The 27,623-nt window shown below is 32.2% G+C and overlaps 1 protein-coding gene across 1 annotated transcript in view; it reads left to right on the forward strand.

Moving 5' to 3' along the window:
- Nucleotides 1–394: 394 nt before the first annotated feature.
- LOC126885197 (zinc finger protein 85-like) overlaps nucleotides 395–27,623 on the forward strand; it is a 42,389-nt gene continuing 15,160 nt past the window's right edge. The window contains exon 1 of the mRNA XM_050651645.1: nucleotides 395–1,478. Coding sequence (XP_050507602.1) covers nucleotides 1,241–1,478 — 238 coding nt within the window. The 5' untranslated portion in view covers nucleotides 395–1,240. The remainder of the gene's footprint in view (nucleotides 1,479–27,623) is intronic.

Here is a 27,623-nt window from a genome sequence, read left to right on the forward strand (position 1 = left end):
TTTTAAAAATAGTTAGTCTAATTGTAAAAGTTTAATACCAAAGTTTGTGTCGTTTATTTGTTAACAATTCCATCTATTTGTAAATAGATACTTCGCATATGAAAATAAATACAGATTTGAAGTTTTGCAGTCCATACACAATGAAGCTTCAAATTTTTTAAGATACTCAACTGAATTTTTTTTAATTCTAAACGCGGCCTACTGCGAATTCAAAAACACCATAAATTACCGATATTTTGCTTTGAGTTAGAGATATCGGAAAAAGTTATTTGAGCAAGTTGTTCCAAATATTATTATAACCCCACATACCAAATTTCATAACAAAATTCGCACTTTTAGATTTTTCATTATGTATTTTTAGTCAGGACCCTAAAATTCGTTGCAGAGCCGATAAGCTATTCTGCCTCCCTTGGTATATCTCCGGGCAGCGTGTGATGGCACCGTAGATGCCACTGTTAGGAGACCGGGTCTCCTTAAACGCCTGCTGCGCTGCACGGAGCATTAGCAACGGAGACTGTTGGGCTTCTCGGCTCCGTGCTCCGTTCATGCATCTCGGGATAACCCAGGGTCCTGCCTACAATAATGTAATAAAACTGAGACGCGATCATGCGTTCTAATGCTAATGCTCCGTACGTATGGATAATTAGTGATAATATAGAATTTACACGTTGTATAGTAGTGAGAGTGCTTGTTGTTTTCGCGGTTCATGATAAACAAAACAGTGTAGAGTGTGTAAAAAATTGATGGGGAGGCTGAGCCTCCCTTGCCTCCTCTGACGAGCCGCCACCGATTTTGTGTCAATTCAATCAAATATAACTCTTTAAAATTGTATACTTCCCGCTGTATCCCCACAACATGTATCTATAAATCGGCCCTCTCATTGACAGCTTGGCAATGTTGCCACAAGACGGCCATGCTGTGGTTGCATATTTTGAGTAGCCGTAAACAAAGTTATATGATCGACACCATTTTTAACTAATAGAACGGGGTACTGAAAGAAGAAGATAATGTTGAAGTTTCCTGTTTCGACATTCAAATGAGAAGAAGAAGCAGTTTCGTCACGTGTTTCATCTTAAATTTTTTTTTGTGATTTGTCAGGATTCATGATTTGTAAATGTAAATAATTTGTATTAATAATTAATTTGCTATTTTTATTGTGATCTTCCGATCGTGTGGTGCTGTGATTTTGCCTTTAGCATGTAAACATAAAACTGAAATTGTATGTAAAATTAAATTTAATATGGAAATAAAACAAGAAGTTAGTGAGAAAACTTGCAAAATAGAAATAGATAATAATGACACCTCTGTTGGTCTTTTTGATACCTTCAAAATTGAGATAAAGGAGGAACCCAAGACAGAAGCTGCATACGACACATTTGTTGATTTAGACTTAAATGAATTCCCCCTAAAAACTGAAGTAGAACAAGATGAATATAAATTTTCACCACTTGAAGAAAAGCCAACAAAAAATGAAGAAAGTAAGTAAATAAAACTGATTAATACAATAAACAAATTGTATGCTGAGGAAATTTATTATCAACTTAGGTTTACATACAAGTACTTGTAGGTAGTAGATTTCAAATATTTGATAAATTAACTATACAGATTGAATAGGCCTAACTCATATGAAAGTACAACAAAAACTACGTAGGGTAAACTACCCATTAATTGGCACCTTAAAGGTGGGTTGACATTACTAGTAAATAACGAACGTGGCTCACGCTTACGTATTTTGCCCGTGCTATTGTTATAGCCACTTTACACAATGCAAGTAATTGCGAAATTTATTGCACAATTTCTTGCAGCAATAGAAATTGCATTGTGTCATACGCGAATTGCACAGAAAAGCTGCAACTTCTTGCTGCAAGTAGTTGCAGCTAAATAGAACATGTCCTGTTTTTCATGCAATTTTTTCTGCAATTTGGTTATATTTTTAGTAACTTTTAAGGCTACACTGTTTGTTTTGACATTCTGTCATCCTAAATTTCAAACTAAACAATTTTTGACAAAACTAGAGGAACTGTTTACCAATTTCACGCTTCACAGATAACATTATTCTGGTGGATAACTTTAATTATGCAACATAGGAATTAAAGAAACTATTTTCTATTTCTTTTGTATTTAACAACTTGTTTCCTTTTGTAAATGAATAATGTCGTATTATAGGTATTAATTGATTTTGTTATACATAATACATATTATAATTTTCTCAAATTATAATCTAACATTTTTAATTTAATATATCTGATAACTCTACTCAAAAAATTACATTTTTAATTTATAAAAACAACATAACCTAAAATTTATGGTATGTCAAAGTTTCTGTCCATTTCATGTCAGTTTATGCAATTACTTGCACCCTGTAATCACTTTATTGCAGAAAGCTAGTTGCAACTTATTGCAGAAGTTCTTGCTGCAAGAACTTGTGCAATAAATTTCGCAATTACTTGCATCGTGTAAAGTGGCTATTAGATATTTTATTATCTATTTTCAAACTCGAGCAGTTGCATTGCGTACAAATACAAATGTACTGCTCGAGTTTAAAAATAGATAATAAAATATCTAACAATAGCACGGGTAAAATACGTAAGCGTGAGTCATGTTCATTATTCACTAGTAATGTCTACACCCCTTTAAGGATTTTTCATTACAAATTCGTTTGCAAAAACTCAAAATATTTTTATCGAATTGTGTCTGGAAGTGGAATATGCACAATATATCAGGTTTTGAAAAATCAATTAATTGACTTAGGGTGCGTTCACTACGGAGACCAAAGGATGGTATCCTAGCCTAGAACATGGTATCTTACTCTTCATAATCGTAAATTCTTACAGTTAAAATATTGTATTTATTTTACCTGGCGATCGAAACCATATTATCGATCGCTATTTAAAATAAATGCATTATTTTAAACGTGAGAATTCACGAATATTATGAGTATGATATCATGCTCTAGGCTAGGATACCATCCTTTGGTCTCCGTAGTGAATGCACCCTTACATATCAACTATAAGCTTTGTTAATATTGAAGTAAAGTCATTGACATTGCCTAGCCCAGGGGTCACCAATTAGTTTCCCTGAGGGTCCGTTTCGAAAACTTATGACACTTCCGGGGTCCGGATTTATGCTGCCTGTGTCTGACTGTTACTGTTCTGATTCAGTTTCTTTGTGGATTTTTGTTAAAAAATATCCCCTATAAAGAAATCAGAAGGTGCCGGGCGAAATTTTTGGGCAGAAATTGTTTAATATATTTGTTAACAAATTAAAAACATCACCTTTTTTGGGCCATCTTAAATAAAATAGATCTGCCGTTTTATTAAAACTTTGAGTTTTCAAGCATCAAAAATGCATATTTTCGCATTTTTCAGATTTTAAATGGCTTATAACTCGAAAACTATCAAATTTTCAGAAATATGACAAGAGACCTTCATTGTTTATAATTACCCAAGAAACCTAAAAATACATTTTTCGAAACAAAAAAAGTAATTTTGAATTTGCTTAAAAAATTGTTTCACCCGGCACCCTTCTGATTTGTTGAGAGGGGACATTTTTGCACAGGAATCCACAAAGAAATTGAGTCAGAAACATTTTTCATACGAAAGTGGCCTCACACATGGACTAATATGGAAAGAAAAACTAATAATATCTTATTGTTTTTTGGTTACTGTATACTTTTCTGTAAGTTTTCCTGGTACAATAAATAAAATATAAATAAATTGTGTATTGTTTTGATGTTATTATCAGTATATTTTGAAAAAAGCAGTATTGTAAATTGTTGCTGAGAATATTTTAAAAATTAGGAATTTATATTTTGAATGCTAATGAAGTTTTTAGACATCTTCAATTTTGTAGAAAGGAAACTGAGCAATTTAAAATAAAATAATCATTGTCGTCTTCTTCATGGACCATATCCTTTTAGAACATTGGTTACCATCATAGCTATCTTAATTTTATTCACTGCCACCCTAAATAGCATGTGGTTCTGCCAATCTGGCAAGTTCTTCAATCATGAGGTTCTTCTTCGTCCTGGACTGCGTTTGCCTGCTAATTTTCATTGCATGATATTTTGTAGCAACCTATATTTGGGACCTCTCCTTACATGTCCGAAATAATCCAGCTTTCTCTGCTTGATGCTTTTTATGATATACATAATCATAGTACAAAATGCTAATTAATATGTTATCTTTTCTAGATTAGTTTCAATGCAAGGTGTTTGTTGCAAACTTATTAAATCTGAAAATTATTTTAATTAAATGCACATCTGAAAAGTACTCTTATTTAACATATAGTAGAGAGGAAATGAATATAAAAAAAAACACATGGCAATTTTATATTACAGCTTACTTAATTTCAAAATTAATGATTAGTAAGTATAACAATAAGGGCTTTACAAAATTAAATTATCAGAGGGAAAAATGACATTCTTTATGTACAACCTGTCTGAAGTTTGGAATGAGTTTAGTGCAACTGAGTCTCATTAGGGAGTTGAGATATTAATCTGTTACGTGAGATATCTGCCGGTTTTTAATAAAGTTCATTCTTGATAAAGCGGCTTTGCACACATAAGTTGAGCTAAACATAGTACACAATTTTGGTCCGCACAAAACTAGCTCACAGTCCGGATGCGGACTGACCCCTGGCCTAGCCGATTACATAGTTTGGAATGGTAAACCGTGTGTTGAGGAGAAGAGTCTTTGTATGTTGGCTGACGATGCATTAGCTATGTGGAGCTGTTGAGCAAGTTCCAATGCTGTAGTATTTATATTTTTCATAGAACACTACCATTTCTATGGTATTACATTCTCAATTAAATGTTTAGAAAACATAGATATGTGGTCTAAAGGGTACACACTTTGGCTGGTAATTAATAATAATTGGCAGTCCTTCTGAATGATAATTTATGTATTTATTTATATACGGGATTACCCCCATTACAAAACATACAGTATAAAATCAATCTCAGTAATATCTACGGAACTAGAGTAAAATAAATCTTAATTACATATTAAACAAAAACGAAATATTAATATTAATAGTTATCCATTACACATATTACATCTATTACACAAATCAGTTAAAATAAACAAAAAACAAAAAGTACCAGTCAAGCTCTTTTAATCCGATTCTTAAAAGCAGCCAAGGAGACAGCAAACATTTCCAAGTTATTCTCGTTTATAATTTTTAGTGTTCGCTCAATGGGCGAATGCATACCATAGTTTGTTCGATGAAAAGGTATATAAAACAAATCAACATGTCTGAGACTCCTGGAGGGAACATATAAATTAATAGATTGGAGAAGTTCAGAACAACAAATTTAACCATTTATTAATTTAAACACAAATACCAAATCAGAGTTATCTCGTCGAGTTTTTAATAAATTCATGTTGAGTGTTTTTAAAATATAGGTGTAATCATGATTAGTAATGCGTATGTTTAATTTGTATGCACAATATCTCAAAAATTTATTCTGCAATCTCTCCAACGTGGTAGAATGAGCTTGGTATTGTGGAGACCATACAATAGATGCATATTCCACTTTAGATACAACCAAAGCATAATATACCGTTCTTAAAGCCCCTACACATAGTCTCAGACAGTTGCGAATGATAAAGCCCAAAGATTTTGATGCATTTACTGTTACACTATTTATATGTTGCACAAAACACAACTGCTCATCAAATGTGACTCCTAAGTCTTTTATTGTTTTAATATAAGACAATTCATTTTCATTAATTGTGTAAGAAGTATCATATTTTTTATTACCTCTAAAAAAGCTTATATAACAGCATTTAGCAACATTTAAATGCAAAATATTATTCTCACACCAAATACTCAACCGGTCTAAATCTTCTTGAATTAATGTTACATCAACATTTGAATCTACGGATTTAAATAATTTCAAATCCTCTGCAAACATCAGGAAATCGCAATTTCTAAAACATTCTGATATATCGTTAACAAATATATTAAATAACAAAGGTGAACAGTGAGCTCCTTGGGGTACTCCTGATGTCACATGAATTATATTAAAATTAAAACCACCTACACTCACCTGCTGTGTGCGATCTCTTAAAAAGCTATTGAACCATTGTAAGGATTGATGACTGAAGCCAAAAGCATTTAATTTTCCCAATAAAATGTTATGATCTACTCTGTCAAATGCCTTGGAGAAGTCAGTATAAATAGTATCCATCTGACTTTTATTTTCCAACGCGTTTAATATTTTTTGTTCAAAGAGTACTAAATTTGTTACCGTTGATTTATTCTGAGAAAATCCATGTTGATTGTGTATTAGACGCTCTTTACAATAAAATTTTAATTGATTGTGCATTAGTCTATCAAAAAGTTTTGGTATATAGGATTGTTTACAAACGCTTCGATATAATTTGTTATGTCTTGTTTATTACCTGATTTAAAAATTGGGCAGATATAAGAGTGCTTCCATAAAGTTGGGAAAACTAATGTCTTTAATGATGACTCAAAAAGAAGATATAAAGGATTAGTTAGTGAATATATACAGTTCTTTAGAAAGTAATCGGGAATACCATCTGGACCACTGCTTAACTTATTGGGTAGGGATAAAATGTTGTTGAAAATATCTTTCACTGATATTGAAAAATTAGGTATAAAAAGATTGTTGTTTCCCTTTACTTCCAAGTTATTAATATTTGATTGTGGCGAATAAACTGTTGAAAAAAATTGACGGAAACAGTTTGCAATCTGTTGTCCGTTTGTTGCTATAGCATTACCATAGTACATACTGTTTGGTAAATCATTTGATGCTCTCTTACTGTTTACAAACTGCCAAAATTACTTAGGATTACTGCATAAATTATGATTTACTTGATTCAGATAAGTGTTATAACATTGATTTGATAGATCCTTACACAATCTCCTAAGGTCTGAAAAAATCACATAATCCTCTTGATTACAGGAAGCTAAATAATTTTTATGAGCAATTTTTTTCTGTACGACTAAATAACGCAAGTTGGAATCAAACCATTTTGGATAACTAGAAGTTCTAAATCTTTTCACCGGTACAAACAACGATAGTGACATATTAAGTATGTTGTAAAATTCTGTTAAAGCATCATCAACATTTGACAAATTCAAATGGTCTTCCCAAGGTATCATTGAAAGATAGTTATTGAGACCTTCATACTTAGTCTGCGTTTACAAAATCATGATAAAATTCAGTATATTCTAATGACTTACCTTGACGTTCACATAAACTAATATTGTAAGTGTAACTTATGTGATGACAACTATTTTTAAAAATCGGATCTGAAGCTTTTGCTACTTGTAAATCACAAACATTTGTAAATATTAAGTCTAAAAACACATTTCTTTCATTTGGAATATTAATCATCTGGAAAAAATTCAAGGACCCATAAAACTCAGCTAAGTACAATGCATGTGAACCTTGAGGACAATTCACCAAGCCACCTGATTCATTGTTATTCCATGAAGCTTCCGGAAGGTTGAATTCTCCTAATATATATGTCTTATGATGACTATACCTTTGGGATATATCTTCGACTGATAAACAGTGTTGTTCATATATTTGTTCTACGGATTTTGGTGGAATATATACCCCTCCAACTATCAAATTTTCTTTACCAAATGAGCACAAAAGAAAAAGTTGTTCAATAGATTTGTACAAGGGTTTCAGCACAGTTACCTTAATGTAGTCTTTAACAACAATCAAAATACCTCCTCCTCTTGACTTATAACTATTATCACGATCACATCTAAAAGTTCTATATGAAGGTATTTTAATTTCACTATCTAAAATATCCTCGTGTAACCAACTTTCAACAAATATAAAAATGTCATAATCAGAACATAAAATAGAACTAATCAGATATTGAATTTTTATACGAAGTCCTCCGACGTTCTGACAATAAACTTGTAATGGGGATGAAATTAGTTTTTTCCTTCTCTCTTGAATGATTCAATTTTTGGTACACCATTTCTGTATTTTATGGCAATGTCTTTTTCGCCTTTATTTTGTCTGTCTTTTAATTCTTTCCAAGCTTTACTTAACATATCCCTTTGCATATTTGTTTGATCACTATTTATTTTGATTGTTGAGTTCTGTAGTCTTTTCTTATTCCTTAAAATGTCCTTACAATTATTGGAAAAAATAGCTTTAAGTGGACGAGACTTACTACCCGTGTTCTTTCCTACTCGAACAACCTTCACTAAATCCTCCAACGCTTCATCTTTTCCCATTTGTTTCATAATTTCCTCGACTTTGGCTTTGTCTTGTTTTATCCTATCTTCAATATTCTCAGAATTCAATACGGGAACATTGAATAACATTTAATATTGTTAGATTTTACAATTCTATCATTTATTTCTATGAACATTTCCTCAAATGGCAAACCTGGCGCATTGGAGTTGCATTTTAGTTCATCAATAGTCTTCGTTAGATCACAAATCTGATTATCCTTTTCGTGTAAGGATTTTTCATTGGCACACTAAAGGTTCTCTACCTTAAGTAATTTATAATGGATGGATGATAAGTTGATTTCCACTAAAGCGCTTATCAAACAAATTTGTCAAAAAATGAGCTGGGGTCAAAGCCATTTCCATACGCTCCTTGAAGCTCCTTCGTATCACGTACCCAAAATTTGCCATTTCGATGGCTTAACTTGCACAGCGACTAACTCCGTTTGTTTAAACTTTACAGGAACACAAAAAACTTCTTAAAATCACAGAATTGGTATATTGGGTAACTCCTCAATTCACATAGTAAATAGTTACGTTAAAAATGGACAACTCCATCATCAACATATTATGTTATAAAACTAGACGCAGTCAACAACGCCAAAACCTGTATTTCGGTAAAAAATGGAGTTAGCCGATTTGCAAGTTAAGCCATCGATTTGCATGTTTCAAAAAACACTAAACACCAACCACAAAATAACTTACAGTAGGCGTTATTGCAATCGCCAAGTTGCAATGCGAATTAATAAATAGTAAATAGTCTGGGTGTTGTCCTGAAGCTATTTCTTTGTGACATTTTTGTAATTAACTGTTCTAAATGGGAAATAAGCCACAATTTAACTAAAAAAAAAATGATTTTATTAACGTTTCGCCTCCACATCGGACGTCGTTGTCAAAATACAAAGTATTAATGTTAATAAAATTATTTTTTTTTTGTTAAATTGTAGCTTATCACCCATTTAGAATAATTAAATAGTGTGGGTTCCACCAGGCAATAGCTCTTAATTACAATTAATTGGTTTTCGTTATCTATTATGTTAAAGAAAAGATAAAATCAAGTTATTAATATTATGTTAAGGGAAATATGATTTAAACAATGTTTTTTTTCTAAGTTTTACTTGTTTAAAACAAAATTTAAAATAAAAAAGCATGTTTTAAACAAAAAAAATGTTTAAAATAAAAAAACATGTGTTTTAAACATGTTTTATTTGTTTAAAACATAAAATTTAAAAACAAAATAAAACATGTTTAAAACAAAAAAAAAACGTTTAAAACAAAAAAAACATATGTTTTGTATACAATTAAAAAAAAACATGTTTTTTTTGCAACCCTGCTAGCAGGCATATGTCTGGCACATTCAAAAAACTGTTTATGTCCGACATATTTTTCATATCTAACATATCCACTAATACTTGCTGCTCGCTAGTAGACAGTATGGGAGTTATACAGAGTCGGTATTTTGTTATCGATGGTATGCGCATTTAATAAGAGCAACAAAGAGACATGTATTTATTATACATTTAAAACGGGTTAGAAGATGTGGGACGGTCGAACGTGGCGGAACTGGGAAGGGTCACCAAAAAATTTCGGGTCGTAGGTAATGGCTTTGTCAGACAGTGTTGCCAAAGTTGGAAATTATCAAAAGAAAATATTAAAATAGAAAAAATAATATATTTAACTTTTTGTACACAGATATAATAAACAAATTATTTAAAAGAAAAAAACTTAGTAAAAAAATATTGTTTTTGCCAATTTTAAAAAATGTGAAAACGTTGAATTATATTTCAACGTTTATTTTTTTATTAATTTTTTCTTTTAAATAATTTGGTTCGTACTTACACTATTTGTTAACAAAAATTAATATAATATGTTTTCTACTTTAATTATGCAAGTTTTTCTGTCCCAGAGACTTTGTAAACACAACTTTTCCGTCATAAGATCAGGCAGAATGACAAATGAGGTGTAAGAGTGAAAGCTCTTAACCCAAGGATGTTATTAAAGTGAGAAACTTGATAGCACAAGTACTATTTTAAAGTCGCCGAAATAGTACAAGCGACATATTATTCGACGCGCCGTAGCAAGATGCTTCCGGTATTAGTCAAGTCCGACAAAAAAATAGAATGACAAATGATGTGTCGAATGAGAGCTTATAACCCAAATATGGCATTAGAAGTAAGAAATTTGACCTCGGACTTCCGTTTATAGAGTTACAACCGGGAGTACGGTTTTAATGACGCCGAATTAATACAAGCAATGTATTATTTAACACGCTTTAGCAAGACGAAAACAAATGTATTGTACTATTTCGGTGATTTTAAAACAGTACTTCCGGTTGCAACTGATACCATCTTTGGGTTATAAGATCTAATTTGATACCTTGTCTTCGTATTGCTAAAGCGCATCGAATAATATGTCGCTTGTACTATTTCGGCGGCTTTAAAACACTACTTCCAGTTTCAACTCTGCAACCGGAAGTGTGAAGTCCAATTTCTCAGCTTTAATACCATCCTTAATTCGACACCTCATACTTACTACGTACTACGTGGCGTTACAACCCTTCGTGGGTTTTAGCCCACTCGACAGCATGCCTTCACTCTTCTCTGTCTTAGACAATATTTGTCCAGTTCTCCACGCCCGTAGCTTTCAGGTCTCCTGCTATATTATCTTGCTACCGGAGTTGAGTATTTTAATAACGTATGAGTTATATTCGATAGACAGACGGACGGACAGACTTGCACAAAGCCGGAAAAATATAATGGTTTTCGTCTTGCTAAAGCGCGTCCAATAATAAGTCGTTTATAATATTTATTGGGCGACTTTAAAATAGTACTTCAAGTTTCAACTCTAAAACTGGAAGTGCAAGGTCAAATTTCTCACCTTAATAAGATCGTTGGGTAATGAACTTTCATTCGACAGCTCATTTGTCCTGTCTTATCTAATGACGGAAAAGTTGTGTTTACAAAGTCTCTGAGAGAGACAGACATGCGTAATTATCCATCAAAGTAGAAAAAAAAAATAGTACAGTGATGAGCGCGCTAATAATCGGCAAAATAACGCAAAAGATGGAAAACTTAATACGTTGTGAAATAAAAAGAGATGAAACTAGTAGATGTGTAAAATTATCGATAGGAACCTATAAGTTTACATTACATCAGGTACCTACATATATAGTTTCCCTCCTTTAGACGTCTGTGACAGAAAACATTTAGAATTTTATAAAATTCTCCTGTCACGGTTAGATTTGTTATACTCCTCAGATATGTCTAAAGGTGCGAAACTATGTAATGTTATGTAAATTTATAGGTTCCTATCGATAATTTTACATCTTTATTAGTTTCATCTCTTTTTATTTCACAACGTATTATGCTTTCCATCTTTTGCGTTATTTTGCCGGTTCTTAATAGCGCACTCATTACTGTACCTATATTATTTTTGTGAACAAATAAGTACATCTACTAAACAAATTATTTAAAAGAAAAATATAAGTAAAAAAATAAACGTTGAATTATAATTCAACGTTTTCACATTTTTTTTTTAAATGGGTGAAAACAATATTTTGTTATTTTTAAATAATTTGTTTATTATATCTGTTTACAAAAAGTTAACTATATTATTTTTTCTACTTTAATATTTTCCTTTGATAAAATCCAAATTCGGCAACGCTGTCTGACAAAGCCATATCTACAACGCGAAATTTTTTGGTGGCTCTTCCTACTTCGGCCGCCCAATATCTTCTAACCCGTTTTAAATGTATAATAAATGCATGTCTCTTTGTTGCTCTTATTAAAAGCCCACACCATCGATAAGAAAATACCGACTCTGTATATATCACACATTCTACAGCAGCGGTTCTCAATCTGTGGTACATGTACCACTGGTGGTACATATCATTATTTGCGGTGGTACACAAAACGCAAAACTGTCAAAATCACCACTATTACACAGGGACCCGGACCGTACCGCTAAAAACAGAAAACCGAACCGAAACCGATATTTTTTAGTGGACCAGAACCGAAACTGAACCCTTATTTGATATTAAATATAATTTTTGGAACAGAACCGTAACACTTAATTTTTCAAACGGTTTTACGGTTTTTTTTCGGTTTTGTTGCTTACAAATATTGTTATTTTTGTTTTTGTTTTAAGTTAATGCAAACAATTTTGTAGTGTTTTCCACTTTTGTTAATAAATAAAAAATACATTTCAAGATGTTTTATTATTTTTAAAATCAACTCAAAACCCATAAAAAAACTATGTTATAATAATTTCTTCTTTTAATTCTGGTCAACAAATGTTTCTGAAGTTGTTGAGGAAAATAAATTTTTTTTGTATTTCGGAATATTGTCAAATATTTTATTTAACTAAATTGATGCCGTTTTAGCAAATTCTAAAATAATAAAATTAATATATCCATTGTTAACTGTTGCACCTGATCAGTGGTCACTAATTGATAATCGGTGATAAATCTTTGGAGTTGGTTTTGATGGGAAAATATAATTTTAATAATGTCAAAAATTATTAGATTATGTAATGACATACAGAGATATAAATGAATTGAGCCATATTGGTAGGGGAGCCCAAGCGGGGATTTTTGCAGTTACTCGAGCGCGTCAGAAAATCACATGGGGAGAAACATTATAACTACTCTGTAAATGTACCCCTACAATATATTGGATCTTAAAGGGGAGTTCGTTAAGGGGATCCGAAAAAAAATCTACCCTGAGAATAACTCGAAATTGTCAGATTAAGATAAGGTAAGTTAAGTACATGCAGAACAGTGCATATTTAAAAAATCTGACGGTTTGAGCGGGGCGTAAGGAAATGGGTGAGTCACAAAGCTTCACAAAAAAGGCGAATATTACGAGAAATAAACGTCAGATCGAAAAACTAAAAATTACGTGTTCAATATTTTTCAAAAATTTATCGAATGATTAACACGACACCCCACGAATAGGAGTGGGGGATAAATTTAAAATTGTAAATAGGACCCGCGAAATGAACATCAGATCTTAAAAGTGCAAAATCCACGTATTCAATATTTTGACACCAAACACGACCCCCCACGGAGGTGGGGGGTTACTTTAAAATCTTAAATAGAAGTCCCCATTTTTTATTGCAGATTTGGATTTGTTTCATAAAAATAAGTAACTTTTATTCGAGATATTTTTTTCGAATTATGGATAGATGGCGCTATAATCGGAAAAACGATTGTTGGAAATGGAAAACTAAATTAAAAAATGGAAAGTCCCCACTTAAATAGAAAACTTTACTTAACTTTTTTGGTTTTAGGACCTAATCTTCACAACCCAATAGGTCCCCATATCGCTCGAGTAAATGAAAATTTAGCATATTTTCCTCCCCTACTATATATCTTACATAAAAAAATTTTATATAGAGAAATTACGCCATATTTTTACTTTTTTATCAGACTGTGAAATTGAAAAATTTGAAGGAACCGAAAAAGACCGTTTGGACCGAAAAAATTGCTCAGAACCGAATCGAAATATTTTAAGAAAGCCGGAACGGACCTAAAATTTTAAATTTTGCTAGAGCCGAAACCGGACCGGAACCTTTTATTTCATTTTGGTCCGGGTCCCTGCATTACAGTTAATTAGATTACCTATCTAGATAGGTAGTTATTTCAGTTAGGTGGTACCAAAAATATTAAAAAGTATTTTGTGGTACATGACTCAAAAAGATTGAGAACCACTGTTCTACAGTACTATTAGTACGTTCTTTAAAGGTAAAATATTGCAAAACCTGTACATTTTAAAGAACCGCTTGGATTGACATGAAATTTGGCATAGACATAGCTAACATGTCAAAGAAAAAAAGTGATATTGTGCTGATGTGTGCTTTTGCCCTAGGGGTGAGTTTCACCCCCTTTTGGGGGTGAAAAATATATGTTTGAAATAAGTCCAGAAATTGATAAAATGACCAATTTTAAGCAACTTTTGTTCCATAAAGTTTTTTCACCAAGTTAATACTTTTCGAGTTATTTGCCAGTGAATATGTTAATTTTTCTACAAAATAACCACGTTTTCAGACGGTTTTTCGCAAATAACGCAAAAAGTAAGTATTTGGTCGAAAAAAAATTCGTGTCAAAAATATAGCACGTAAAAAAGTGAAAAACATGGTGTATATATTAGGTCACTATACCTAGTAGAAGCAGAGTTATATCTAATGAAAAATAGGTTCATATTCGTCAAATTCCAAATCGTATATTTTAACGTGCCATAACCAAAAAACGAAGCTCTTTTTTGGGGAAAACTCATTTTTAACCTTTTTAAAGTGTTTAAAAAACGCTTATTTTTGTTTTTTAAAAAAAATTTTTAGCCTAAAAAGTAAACAAGTTGCGCTCAAAATAAAGTTGGTCCCTTTTTTTTGGTAAGAAATCGGGAAAATCACCCCATAATTAGCATTTTAAATGAACTTAATTGTTACCACTTACAACTTTTTTACTCGCGTGTGTATTGATCATGTGATCTGTAAGTTTCATCGGTTCAAAGTCCTTATTTTTGAAAGAGCTGTAGTTAAAAGGGCTTGAACAAGTCACTTATCACGAGTGTATGCAAATTTAGAAACACAGAATCTTAACCAATTTTTGTCTTACAGAAAAACAAATAATTACCCGTGTTGAGCTGCCCCCCCCCCCCACTTGCAAAAATCAAAAAACAAATAGCCCTGATTTATGAGCTATTTATGAGCTTTCATATTCCGCAAACTAAAAATTTTGAGCTCGTTCCACTGAGCAGGAATTTAATACTTTATTGGGGGGGGGGCTGAGTCAGCCCCCCCCACTACTTAAAAATAGGAATATTGAATCGGTTTTTGCGGCAGAATTACGAGCTATTTATGAGCTCTTGAAATTATATAGTTTCGATTTTTGAGCTCATCCCCTTCACCCCCAAACAACCCTTTAATTGATTTAACTTAAGAGAAAAATGATGGGAAAACTTAAAATATATCGTATTGTGGATATAATTGGTATAGCTTATAATATACTCTAAGAATAAACTATTAAATCACGTGCATTTCGATTATTGAGCTACAACCCCTTCGCAAGAAAACCACCCTATCTTCCCGGCTTAAGAGAAAGTTGTACTTAACTCCATTAAATTAATTATTTGGCGACTACATATCATTTAATAATTTATAAGCTTCCAAATTACGCGCATTTAGATCAGTAAATTGCAATTTATTTTGTATAGTGCAGTCACTGAAGGTAAAAATCAACGATTACCTTCAATTTCGGTGAACCTTCATCGATTTTCACGAACATTGATCAGTGGTTAGAGGATACCTCAAGAAACAAAGGTGACATGGTGCCACCTTGCGCCTTTACCCTAAGGGTGGATACCGCCCCTTCTCGGGGGTGAAAATTATTTTATAAAAAATAACTGCACAAATCATTAAAAGAACAAATTAAAAGCAAAATTTATTATATAAAGTTATTAAAATAAGTCAATACTTTTTAAGTTATTAAAGATCAAAGATTTTAATTATTCGTGAAAAAAAATGCATGTTTTGAAGCGGTTTTTCGTAAATCACTGAAAAACTGTAAGTGTTTACAAAAAAGTTAATAGTAGTTTAATTCGTATAGCTTATATTCTAAGACTAAACTCTTAAATCACGCGCCTTTCGATTATAGAGCTACAACCCCTTCGCAAGAAAACCATCTCATATTCCCGGTTTAAGAGAGAGTTTTACTTAAAATAATTTAAATTAATTATTTGGCGACTACATATCGTTTAATAATTTATGAGCTCGCAAAATATACGCATTTCAATTATTGAATTGCCATTTTTTTTCTATAGTGCAGTCACTGAAGGTAAAAATCAACTATGACCTTTGATTTCGGTAAATCTCCATTTATTTTCACGAATTGACAATAACAACTTGCGGTTTTAGTCTGGGGTATATGTCACCCCTTCTCGGGGGTGAAAATTACTTTATTAAAAATAACCCCACAAATCGAGAGAGGGACAAATTGTAAGCAAAATTTGTTATAAAATGTTATTAATAAATCAATACTTTTTGAGTTATTAAAGATCAAATATTTTAATTTTTGTGAAAGAAAATGCATGCTTTAAAGCGATTTTTCATAGATAACTCAAAAACGGTAGGTAAGTTTTTCCAAAAAAGTTTTCATCACTAAAATTGAAGCTAATAAAAAATATAATAAATTGCTTACTTGAAAAACCCTTTAATGTTAATTTAAAGTAAGATATTGGTAATTAAATGTATATTTTTTTCTACGACTGTTCAAATCTAAGGATTCAAGCTTAAATAAGAGGAAAGAGATGCATTTTATAACACTTAGGTACTAAATACTTGTCAAAGTACTTACAAATACCTATCAAAAATGAGCTCCAGAAAAAGTTGATAGCATCAAAATCCGCTAACCAATTTTCGTGAAAATGAATGGAGATTTACCGAAATTAAAGGTCATAGTTGATTTTTACCTTCATTGACTGCACTATAGAAAAAAACTGGCAATTCAATAATTGAGATGCGCATATGTTGCGAGCTCATAAATTATTAAACGATATCTAGTCGCCAAATAATTAATTTAAATTATTTTAAGTACAACTCTCCCTTAAGCCGGGAATATGGGATGCTTTTCTTGCGAAGGGGTTGGAGCTCAATAATCGAAAGGCGCGTGATTTAAGAGTTTATTCTTAGAATATAAGCTATACAAATTAGACTACTATGAACGTTTTTGTAAAAACTTACAGTTTTTCAGTGATTTACGAAAAACCGCTTCAAAACATGCATTTCTTTCACGAATAATTAAAATTTTTGATCTTTAATAACTTAAAAAGTATTGACTTTTAATAACTTTATATAATAAATTTTGCTTTTAATTTGTTTTTTTATAGATTTGTGCAGTTATTTTTTATAAAATAATTTTCACCCCCGAGAAGGGGCGGTATCCACCCTCAGGGTAAAGGCGCAAGGTGGTACCATGTCACCTTTGTTTCTTGAGGTATCCTCTAACCATTGACCAATTTTCGTGAAAATCGATGAAGGTTCACCGAAATTGAAGGTAATTGTTGATTTTAACCTTCAGTGACTGCACTATACAAAATAAATTGCAATTTACTGATCTAAATGCGCGTAATTTGGAAGCATAAAAATTATTAAATGATATGTAGTCGCCAAATAATTCATTTAATGCATTTAAGTACAACTTTCTCTTAAGCCGGGAAGATAGGGTGGTATTCTTGCGAAGGGGTTGTAGCTCAATAATCGAAATGCACGTGATTTAATAGTTTATTCTTAGAGTATATAAGCTATAGGAATTATATCCGCAATACGATATATTTTAAGTTTTCTCAGCATTTTTCTCGTAAGTTAAATCAATTAAAGGGTTGTTTGGGGGTGAAGGGGTTGAGCTCAAAAATCGAAACTATATAATTTCAAGAGCTCATAAATAGCTCGTAATTCTGCCGCAAAAACCGATTCAATATTCCCATTTTTAAGTATTAAATTCCCCACTAAAGTATTAAATTCCTGCTCAGTGGAACGAGCTCAAAATTTTTAGTTTGCGGAATATGAAAGCTCATAAATCAGGGCTATTTGTTTTTTAATTTTTGCAAGTGGGGGGGGGGCAGCTCAACACGGGTCAAATAATTACACTTTTATAAAAAAGAACTTTTTTATAGAAAACCTTTTTATTATTTATAGGACAGAATATAAAATAATTTAGCGATATAAAATGCTTAAAATTCCAAAAAATACACTGTAATAAAAAAGTACTTTTTATAATATCACGGTTTTGTTATTGTATATTATATGACACAACATGTTTGGAAAGAATAATGAACTTAGAAAATATGAATTTTTAGTAGGTGTATTTTGTTATTTATAATTATGATTCCAAAAATTACACTAGTATAAAATAGTACTTTTTATAATACCACGGTTGTTTAAAATAGTATATATAATTTTAAGTATATAAACTTTTAATTATTTATTAAAACAATTTAAAAAAGATACGCAACAGCCGTGTTCCAACTCGGGACCTCTCGAGCTGCAGTCTAATGCCACTGAGCCACCATCATGTTTTATGTAGCAGATATCGATTTATTAACGTACTTTAAAATATCATTGCATTAGTCACATTTTTAAAATAGTTTGAAATTTTAAAAAATCGATTTATCCATACAGTGTGATTGGTTAGTGGGGTAAAGCTCTGTAGATTTGTTATAGTAATAGATAGTAATAAAAGTTAATAACAAAAATTGTAACTTTGATTATAAATTGATAATCAGTAATCGTAAATTGTCAGTTTTAGACAATTCAGTCATGGCTTACTTAAAATTTGGAAAGATTTAGACCCGTAATGATTCATAATTTTGCTCTGAAAAATGAAAATATCTCGAAAACTAATAAATTTACACATAGGCAATGTTAGGTATATAAAAATTAAAGTATGGTAATGGTACTTTTCGATGATATAAAATACAGGGTGTTCTATTTAAAATTACTGAGAAAATAATTTACTTGCACTTTGACTCACCCTGTATTCAATTTAAAGAAAATTAGCAATATCAATGATTTACGAAAATTTTGACAATAAGTAAAACAATATGACGTCAATAAACCATTGCCCTTGTGCTTACTTTTATTTATACAGGGAGTTGAACTTGTTACGATTTTGATATAAAATTGGTTATAACTTTGTAAATACCCTGTATACCATACCAAACCTTTATATTTTTATAATGGAAAAGTTATGAAGAGTTCGAATATAAAATAAAATACAGGGTGTACTATTTAAAAAAAACATAAGTTTGGTCTGCCACTATGTTATCGACCACCCTGTAACATTCTAACTAATTTTTTAATGTGCAGCTCAAAGTTCGCTACAATTTTTGATATTAAGTTTTATCGCTATACATTACTATAACGGATCTACGGAGCTTTACCCCACTAATTATTCACCCTGTATAATAGCAGTTAAATAATGCATTGTTAGCTAGTTCTGAGCTTTTCTGAAAATTTCAGGTGCCTAGGTAGCCTAGAACTATTTTTAAAATGGATTACAAAATTTGCGGAGTCCGTGACACCAACCAAGCCAAGTATATAAAAAGGTTTTAATAATATTCAATAGTTTTCACAAAAAAAATATGAAATTAATATGACATATAAAGTAACGCCATCTATTAAAAGTAAACATAAACCGAGTAAACTAGTAGCGTCATCTTTTGTATAAAGCCGCGGCGAAATAACAAGAACCAACACTGCATTATTTTATTAACGCAGCCGGCTGCGGTTTCTGTCGTTGTAATATGGTCTTTCAACCAATTATGAGATATATCAGATTTTTATCAACATCCTAAGTGCTCTTAACTTTGTTGCAAACGCACGCTAAACACAGTTACTCGAAATAATATATAGTGTAGTTTAAACTCCGAGGTCCAGATTATAATTCCAAACATTACACTAGTATAAAAAAGTACTTTTTATAATACCACGGTTATTTAAAATGGCATATATAATAATTAACTTATAAAGTATGAATTTTAAGTATATTAACTTTTAATTATGTATTAAAAAAATTAAAAAAGGTAAGCGAGAGGTAGAATTTGAACTCCGGACCAGTAAATCTCCAGCCTTACGTTCTACCACTGAGCTATCAGGACTCGATGTATTATATTACGTTAAAATGGAATTTAAATTTCATAGCATTAGTCACATTTTAAAAATAGTTTGGAATTTAAAAAAAAAATCATTTATCCATACAATAGCAAGTAATGGTTTTTCAACCAATTATGGGATATATCGGAGGATTTTTATTAACATCCTAAGTGCTCTTAACTTTATTACAAACACACGCTAAACACAATTACTCGAAATAACATAGTGTAGTTGTTTACCTCCGCGTTCAAGATTATTTTCCAAAAATTACACTAGTATAAAAAAGTACTTTTTATAATACCACGGTTGTTTACAATGGCATAATATAATAATTAACTTATAAAATATGAATTTTAAGTATATTAAGTTTTAATTATGTATTAAAAAAAAAAAAAAAAAAGGTAAGCGAGAGGTAGGATTTGAACTAACGACCAGTTAGTAGATCTCCGAACTAACGCTCAACCAGAGAGCTATCGGCCCTCGACGTTTTGATTTACATTAAATGGAATTCAAATGTCATAGTTAATATAAAATGTCATAAAACTCACATTTTTAAAACAGTTTGAAATTTAAAAAAGAATCCATTTATCCATACAATAGCAGTTAAATATTGCATTGTTAGTCAGCTCTTAGCTATCCTGAAAATTTCAAGTACCTAGTTAGTCTAGAACTATTGTTAAAATGGATTACAAAATTTGCGGAGTCCCTGACACCAACCAAGCCAAGTATATAAAAAGGTTTTAAAAAATAGAAAATATTAAGAAAAGTAAAGCCAACTTTTTTTACTATTTAAGATTTTTTGTATCTCTTATAATTTTTAAATTATTTTGAAAAAAATAATTTTTTTCAAAATGAAAATTTTTAAAAATTTTACTTTAAAACCACATTTTTTCAAAAATAAGCACTTTGAATCGATGAAACTTACAGATCATATAAAAACAACATAAGTAAAGTAACTTGTGAAGCGGTAACGATTAATTTCATTTAAATTACTAATTGGGGGGTGATCTTGATTTTTTTTGCCAAAACAAAAGGGACCAACTATATTTTGAGCGTAACTTGCTTACATTTGATGCTAGAAATTTTTTTTATAAAAACAGAAATAAAGCTTTTTTTAAACACTTTAAGAAAGTTGTAATGTGTTTTCCCCAAGAATGCTTCATTATTTGGATATTTCACATTGAATTATTCTTTTTTAAATTTTTCGAATATGAACCTATTTTTCATTATCTATAACTCTGCTTTTGCTAGGTATAGAGACCTAACATATACACCATTTTTTTCACTTTTTTACAGGATATAGTTTTGCCAAGAATATTTTTTTCGACAAAATGCTTACGTTTTAAGTTATTTGCGAAAAACCGTCTAAAAACGTGGTTATTTTGTTGATACTTATATTATAAAACATTGTCGTAAATATTTTATTGAACACAGACTGTTGACTTTCCATGCTTTATACATTTATAAGTGCATTATTCATGTTAAAACTAAATTTCAAAATTTTACCCTCAACTCTGAATATCATAGTTACCCAACAAGACACGGGAGGTTGATAAGCGAGCGCGCGCGCGGGTGTGTGTGTGTGTGTGTGTGTGTGTGTGTGTGTGTGTGTGTGTGTGTGTGTGTGTGTGTGTGTGTGTGTGTGTGTGTGTGTGTGTGTGTGTGTGTGTGTGTGTGTGTGTGTGTGTGTGTGTGTGTGTGTGTGTGTGTGTGTGTGTGTGTGTGTGTGTGTGTGTGTGTGTGTGTGTGTGTGTGTGTGTGTGTGTGTGTGTGTGTGTGTGTGTGTGTGTGTGTGTGTGTGTGTGTGTGTGTGTGTGTGTGTGTGTGTGTGTGTGTGTGTGTGTGTGTGTGTGTGTGTGTGTGTGTGTGTGTGTGTGTGTGTGTGTGTGTGTGTGTGTGTGTGTGTGTGTGTGTGTGTGTGTGTGTGTGTGTGTGTGTGTGTGTGTGTGTGTGTGTGTGTGTGTGTGTGTGTGTGTGTGTGTGTGTGTGTGTGTGTGTGTGTGTGTGTGTGTGTGTGTGTGTGTGTGTGTGTGTGTGTGTGTGTGTGTGTGTGTGTGTGTGTGTGTGTGTGTGTGTGTGTGTGTGTGTGTGTGTGTGTGTGTGTGTGTGTGTGTGTGTGTGTGTGTGTGTGTGTGTGTGTGTGTGTGTGTGTGTGTGTGTGTGTGTGTGTGTGTGTGTGTGTGTGTGTGTGTGTGTGTGTGTGTGTGTGTGTGTGTGTGTGTGTGTGTGTGTGTGTGTGTGTGTGTGTGTGTGTGTGTGTGTGTGTGTGTGTGTGTGTGTGTGTGTGTGTGTGTGTGTGTGTGTGTGTGTGTGTGTGTGTGTGTGTGTGTGTGTGTGTGTGTGTGTGTGTGTGTGTGTGTGTGTGTGTGTGTGTGTGTGTGTGTGTGTGTGTGTGTGTGTGTGTGTGTGTGTGTGTGTGTGTGTGTGTGTGTGTGTGTGTGTGTGTGTGTGTGTGTGTGTGTGTGTGTGTGTGTGTGTGTGTGTGTGTGTGTGTGTGTGTGTTTGTATTACATTTATTATGGCATCATGTGTGTGCATTTTGCTACGTTATGGCATCTGCGAGCTTTGTGGCATCATACACGCGATGCCATAAAATTTTAAGTCGATTTTTAGCATCTACGGCATTATATTGTCACAGATGGCGTCATTTTAATATTTTGTAATATTTTGGTGTGTATGACGCCATAAGATGATATCGTTGTACATTCACACACATGTATTTGTTATGGCATCATTCTCGCTGCGTATATAGTGCTGCCCCCTACGATTAAAATAATATGTGCATGAAATAATTTACACTCCTTTGGAACATGATGCCATTAGGTACGAGCTATCAGAAGCTAGAGGTGTGTACCTAATTTGCGGAATTATATCGATTTATACTTTGTTAGTTTTTTGTTGTTGTTGTTGTGGCCGTTATAAAGATAATGTAGTGTGTGTGATGTTATCATGACAATGTACGTAAACTTCAAAAATATCACAGGTCAACCAGGGGCAACTGAAGCTCTAATATATTATATTCTCGAATGTTTTGGTTGTTGGTGCACTGAATGTGAAATGGGTCAAAATTGTTGTGTCACGTCGTTTTCGAGATATCCTAACCTTTATTGTATTATTTTTAATATCTCATTTTTGATAACTTTGAAATAAATGAAATATAAAATGAAAATACTGAAAGCCAAGGGTAAACTAATGAACTACACGCAACATAGAGTATTTAATTTTAGAATGTGACCTAACAGTAAAAAATATAGAAATACCTAAGTACAAAGAAACCTTAGGAAGATAGCAACAAATGAAAGACTAATGGAAAAAGGACAAAAATTGGCTATGGTTTCATAGTTATTGAAGGCATTAAATGGAAATGGAACCAAAAAACAAGCAGAATAGAAAAAGTAACAAACAATGCAGAACCAGCTAATTCATAAAACTAGCTGAAGAAAACCGTGACCAGACATCTCGTAACGCGACAATTCGTAACCGGACAAGTGGTAACGGACAACTCGTAATGGCGACAGTTCGTAACAGCGACACTTCATAACGGCGACAGTTCGTAACTATACAAGTTCGTAACGGACAATTCGTAAACGTCCAAATTGAATTATTCTGTTTATGTTTGTTAACGTGAAAACTAACTGTTATTACAGTTATAATTGAATGTTTATCAATTTAATGAATCAGTACCGGGATGAACATGTTTAATACATTTTATATTTCGTGTTTCAGAATAATATATTAAAAGTCCTTAATAACAAACAAATATTTAAATACATACAAACTTTTAACAATATTTTTAAAAGTTTATCCCTCTCATTGTTCTTTAAATTTACATATACCTAGACAAAGGACTAATGAAGTAATTAATGAAAGCTTTAAGCCGGCAACCGTCTTTAGACATTCCCAACTTTTTAAGTAAACATTTTGTAAAGGAAAACAACTTTTCTTCTTCTTCACTTGCCTTGTCCGTTGCGGACGTTGGCTATCATCATAGCAATTTTAATTTTGTTTGCGGCGTTTCTGAATAACTCGATCGATGTTAGTCCAAACCATTGGTGTAAGTTTTGAAGTCATGAGTGTCTTCTTCTTCCGGGTCCGCGTTTGCTTTCTATTTTACCCTGTATTATTAGTTGGAGTATATAATATTTATCATGTCTCACAATATGGCCGAGGTATTCAAGTTTCTGTTTCTTAATTGTGAAAGAGATTTCTTTTTGTTTTCCCATTCGGTGCAGTACCTCTACGTTTGTGGTATGAGTCGTCCCGGATATTTTGAGGATACGTCGATACACCCACATTTCGAATGCCTCCAGCTTTCTCATTAATGTTTCCGTCAGTGTCCATACCTCTGCGCCATACAGCAAGACTGGAAATAAATAGCACTTTTGCAGCCATATTTTTAGTAGGAGAGATATGTCGGATCGGGTGAATATATTATTAATGTTGTTAAATGTTGCTCTGGCATTTCAATTCTAGATCGTATTTCGGTTGTTTGATCCCATTTGGAGTTGACGACTGTTCCAAGGTATATATACGAGTCAACGTGTTTAATTAGTTGGTTTTTTATTTTTAATTGTCTGGCAGGTTTTTGAATTTGGCTGACCAGCATCCATTTTGTTTTATTTATGTTGAGGTTAAGTCCTCTTTCTTCACTCGTTCTTTGTACCATCTCCATTAAGATACTGTGAAAAACAACACTTGTCCAAAAATTAAAATTTTGGCAAATCAAGAAAAACTTCCCAGACATCTGTTGTTTTCTATAGAAACATCCAAATGTTCTATGTAGTTTACTCCGGACATCATAGATTTTTACAAAACTAAATGTGTCGGATGGATAAAGAAACTACTATTCTATGAGAAGAATACATAAAATCGAATTTTCTTAAAATGGACATGTATTGTTTTTCAAATAAACGCTTCAATTTTAAAAATGTTTATTCTGATACTGATTTATTAAATTGATTATTTTTTTCACCCGTCAAATTCTGACGTTTTTGCTTTTTCAGCCAATCACCACGCGTCGTTCTAGCCAATCATTGAGTGTAATACTGATAAAACAGCCTCTTCCTTGATAAAACAGTCTCGTCCCTGATAAAACTTAAGGTACCCTAAATTTCACATAATACGTACATACCTTAATTACGAACGACATTGGAAAATCTCATATTAGTTATAAAAATTTTGTTTTTAATAATTGTTCATTTTCGATTTAAACAGTTTTTTATGTATTAACAATATAATAAATAAATTCGTTCATTTTTAAATCATAAAATAATTTATCTATAACCTACTTAAGACATTGATCCTAGTTGTCTTAAAAATATTTCACAGATGCCGTATTTACTAATAATACATATTGGTTCACAAAATAATCTTTTCAAATACCACTTGTCCTCTAAATTTTGCTTGATAAATTTAGAGGACTCGTGGTATTACCTTTGATAAACATAATTTCATTTATAACTGTTTAACAGTTAGTTTCAACGTTAACAAAAATAAGCAGAATAATTCAATTTGGACGTTACAAATTTGTATAGTTACGAACTGTCGCCGTTATGAAGTGTCGCCGATACGAACTGTCGCTATTACGAATTGTCCGTTACCATTTGTCCGGTTACGAACTGTCGCGTTACGAGATGTCATGGAACCGAAGAAAACACAAAGACGGAACGAGAAACAAAACAGGCACAGTACAGGGACATGAACAGATCTAAAGATAATAACACAAAAGGAAGGAAAAACAAAGTACAAGTTAAGCACAGAAAAAAACAAAACAATTCTGAAAATGGCATCATGGAAAGTAAGAGGTATAGATGGAAAGGCAATAGAACTGCGGGAAGAAACTAGAAATAAGAACATTGAAACAGTAGCTTTAACAGAGACAAAGAAGGAAGGAAGAGGATCAATAATATTAGAAAAAGGAATGTTACTAATATACAGTAAAGTGGTAGAAACGAAGAGAGCTCAGGCAAGAGTAGCGTGCATAATAAAGATGAATATTATCAACAAAGTAAAAAATTGGATATATTACAACGAACATATACTAAGAGTAGACGTAGATATGGATATAGAGGAAACCAATACAAAACTAATATATGCTATGGACCAGATGAAGACGAAACAAAAAACGAAAATAATGAGTTCTGGGATAAGTTCCCAGAAGTGATAAATATTTGTACCTACAGAGAAAATTATGATCACAGGAGACATGAACAGTAGAGTGGGAAAAGAAGCAGAAAGAGGGAACAATGTCATTGGACCTTATGGGGAGGAAAAAATAAACAAAACTGGAAATTACCACTCAAATTCTGTCTAGGTCTAGACAATAACCTGGTGATTATGAACACACACTTCCGGCATAAAAGTATACACAAGATCACAAGAAAAGTCAAATCAAGAGAAGAACAATCAATTATGGACTATACTATAGTGCGAAAAGCAGAAGAACTGGATAAGAGACGTAAGGGTGAAAAGGTGTTATGAAATTGGCAGTGACCACTATATACTGGAAACCACATTCAAAAGCAAAAGAAAAGAAATAAAAAGGAATGAGAGCATAAACAGAAAACACAAAGAAATAATAAAAAAATTATAAACTAAGGGAAGAATCAACGAATCAACGAAAATAATATACACAGAGGAGCTAGAGAAAGAGATGGAAAATGAACACGAAACAACAGAAATAATAGAAGAAGAATGGGAAAGATTTAAAAATGCGATGATAAAATCAGCTAATGCAATATGTGGGACTACAAGAAACAATAACAGAGAGAAACGAACATCTTGGTGGAATGATGAAGTGAAAAGATAAATAAAAGAAAAGAAGAAATTATAAAAACAATACGTACAAGACAAAACACAAAAAATATGAAAATTATAAGAGACAAAGAACAAAAATGAAAGAGATAGTGAAGGAAGAGGAAAAGAAAAGTTGGGAAAAATTCGAAAAAATAATGGAAAAAACAGCACAGAAACTGTAAAGTTATTTTATAGAACACTGAAGAACCTAAAAAGCAACAAAGAAACAAAGGTGAAACAAATAATGAACAAGGAAGGAACAATAATAAACGATAAAAAAATAATGGAAAGATGGAGGGAACACTTCGAGCTGATACTGAATGGAAAGCAAGGGAATACAATGGAAAAAGAAAGCCAGATCAATAGAGGGTCCATGAGAAACACGGAAAATCAAGAAACTTTAGAAAAAGAAGAACTGGAAGAAGCAATAAGAAAGATAAAGATTAGAGAAGTACCAGGAAGCGATGAAGTAGCACCAGAAATGATGAAATATATAGAAGTAAAAAAAAATTAATTTTTATAATTTGTTTAATTTGTTTTCATAAAAAAATTACTATGCATATAGAACCTAATATGGAAAATAAAAGTAATACCCAGACAATGGACAAATGCAGTAATTACAGTAGAATTCCGATTATCCGTGCTCCTTGGGACCGGAGGTGGCACGGATAATTGAAAAGCACGGATAATTGAGAAGCACGGATAATCCGAACATATGTGTTTCTTATGTATAATACATACAGTCGGAAAAATGAAAGAATACCCATGAACGATCACATCAAGCACTTATTTTGTATTTTCTGTCTTTTTCTATAAATAACAAACGTTTGTTATAGACAAGGACAGCAAATACAAGGAAAGTGATTGATGTGATCGTTCATGGGTACTCTTTGAGTGTGGCATCAAGAGTGTGGCAAGCAAAACCAATAGCGAAGAACAGAAGACGACGA

This window comes from Diabrotica virgifera, chromosome 5, assembly GCF_917563875.1.
Source record: "Diabrotica virgifera virgifera chromosome 5, PGI_DIABVI_V3a".
Classification (NCBI taxonomy): domain Eukaryota; kingdom Metazoa; phylum Arthropoda; class Insecta; order Coleoptera; family Chrysomelidae; genus Diabrotica; species Diabrotica virgifera.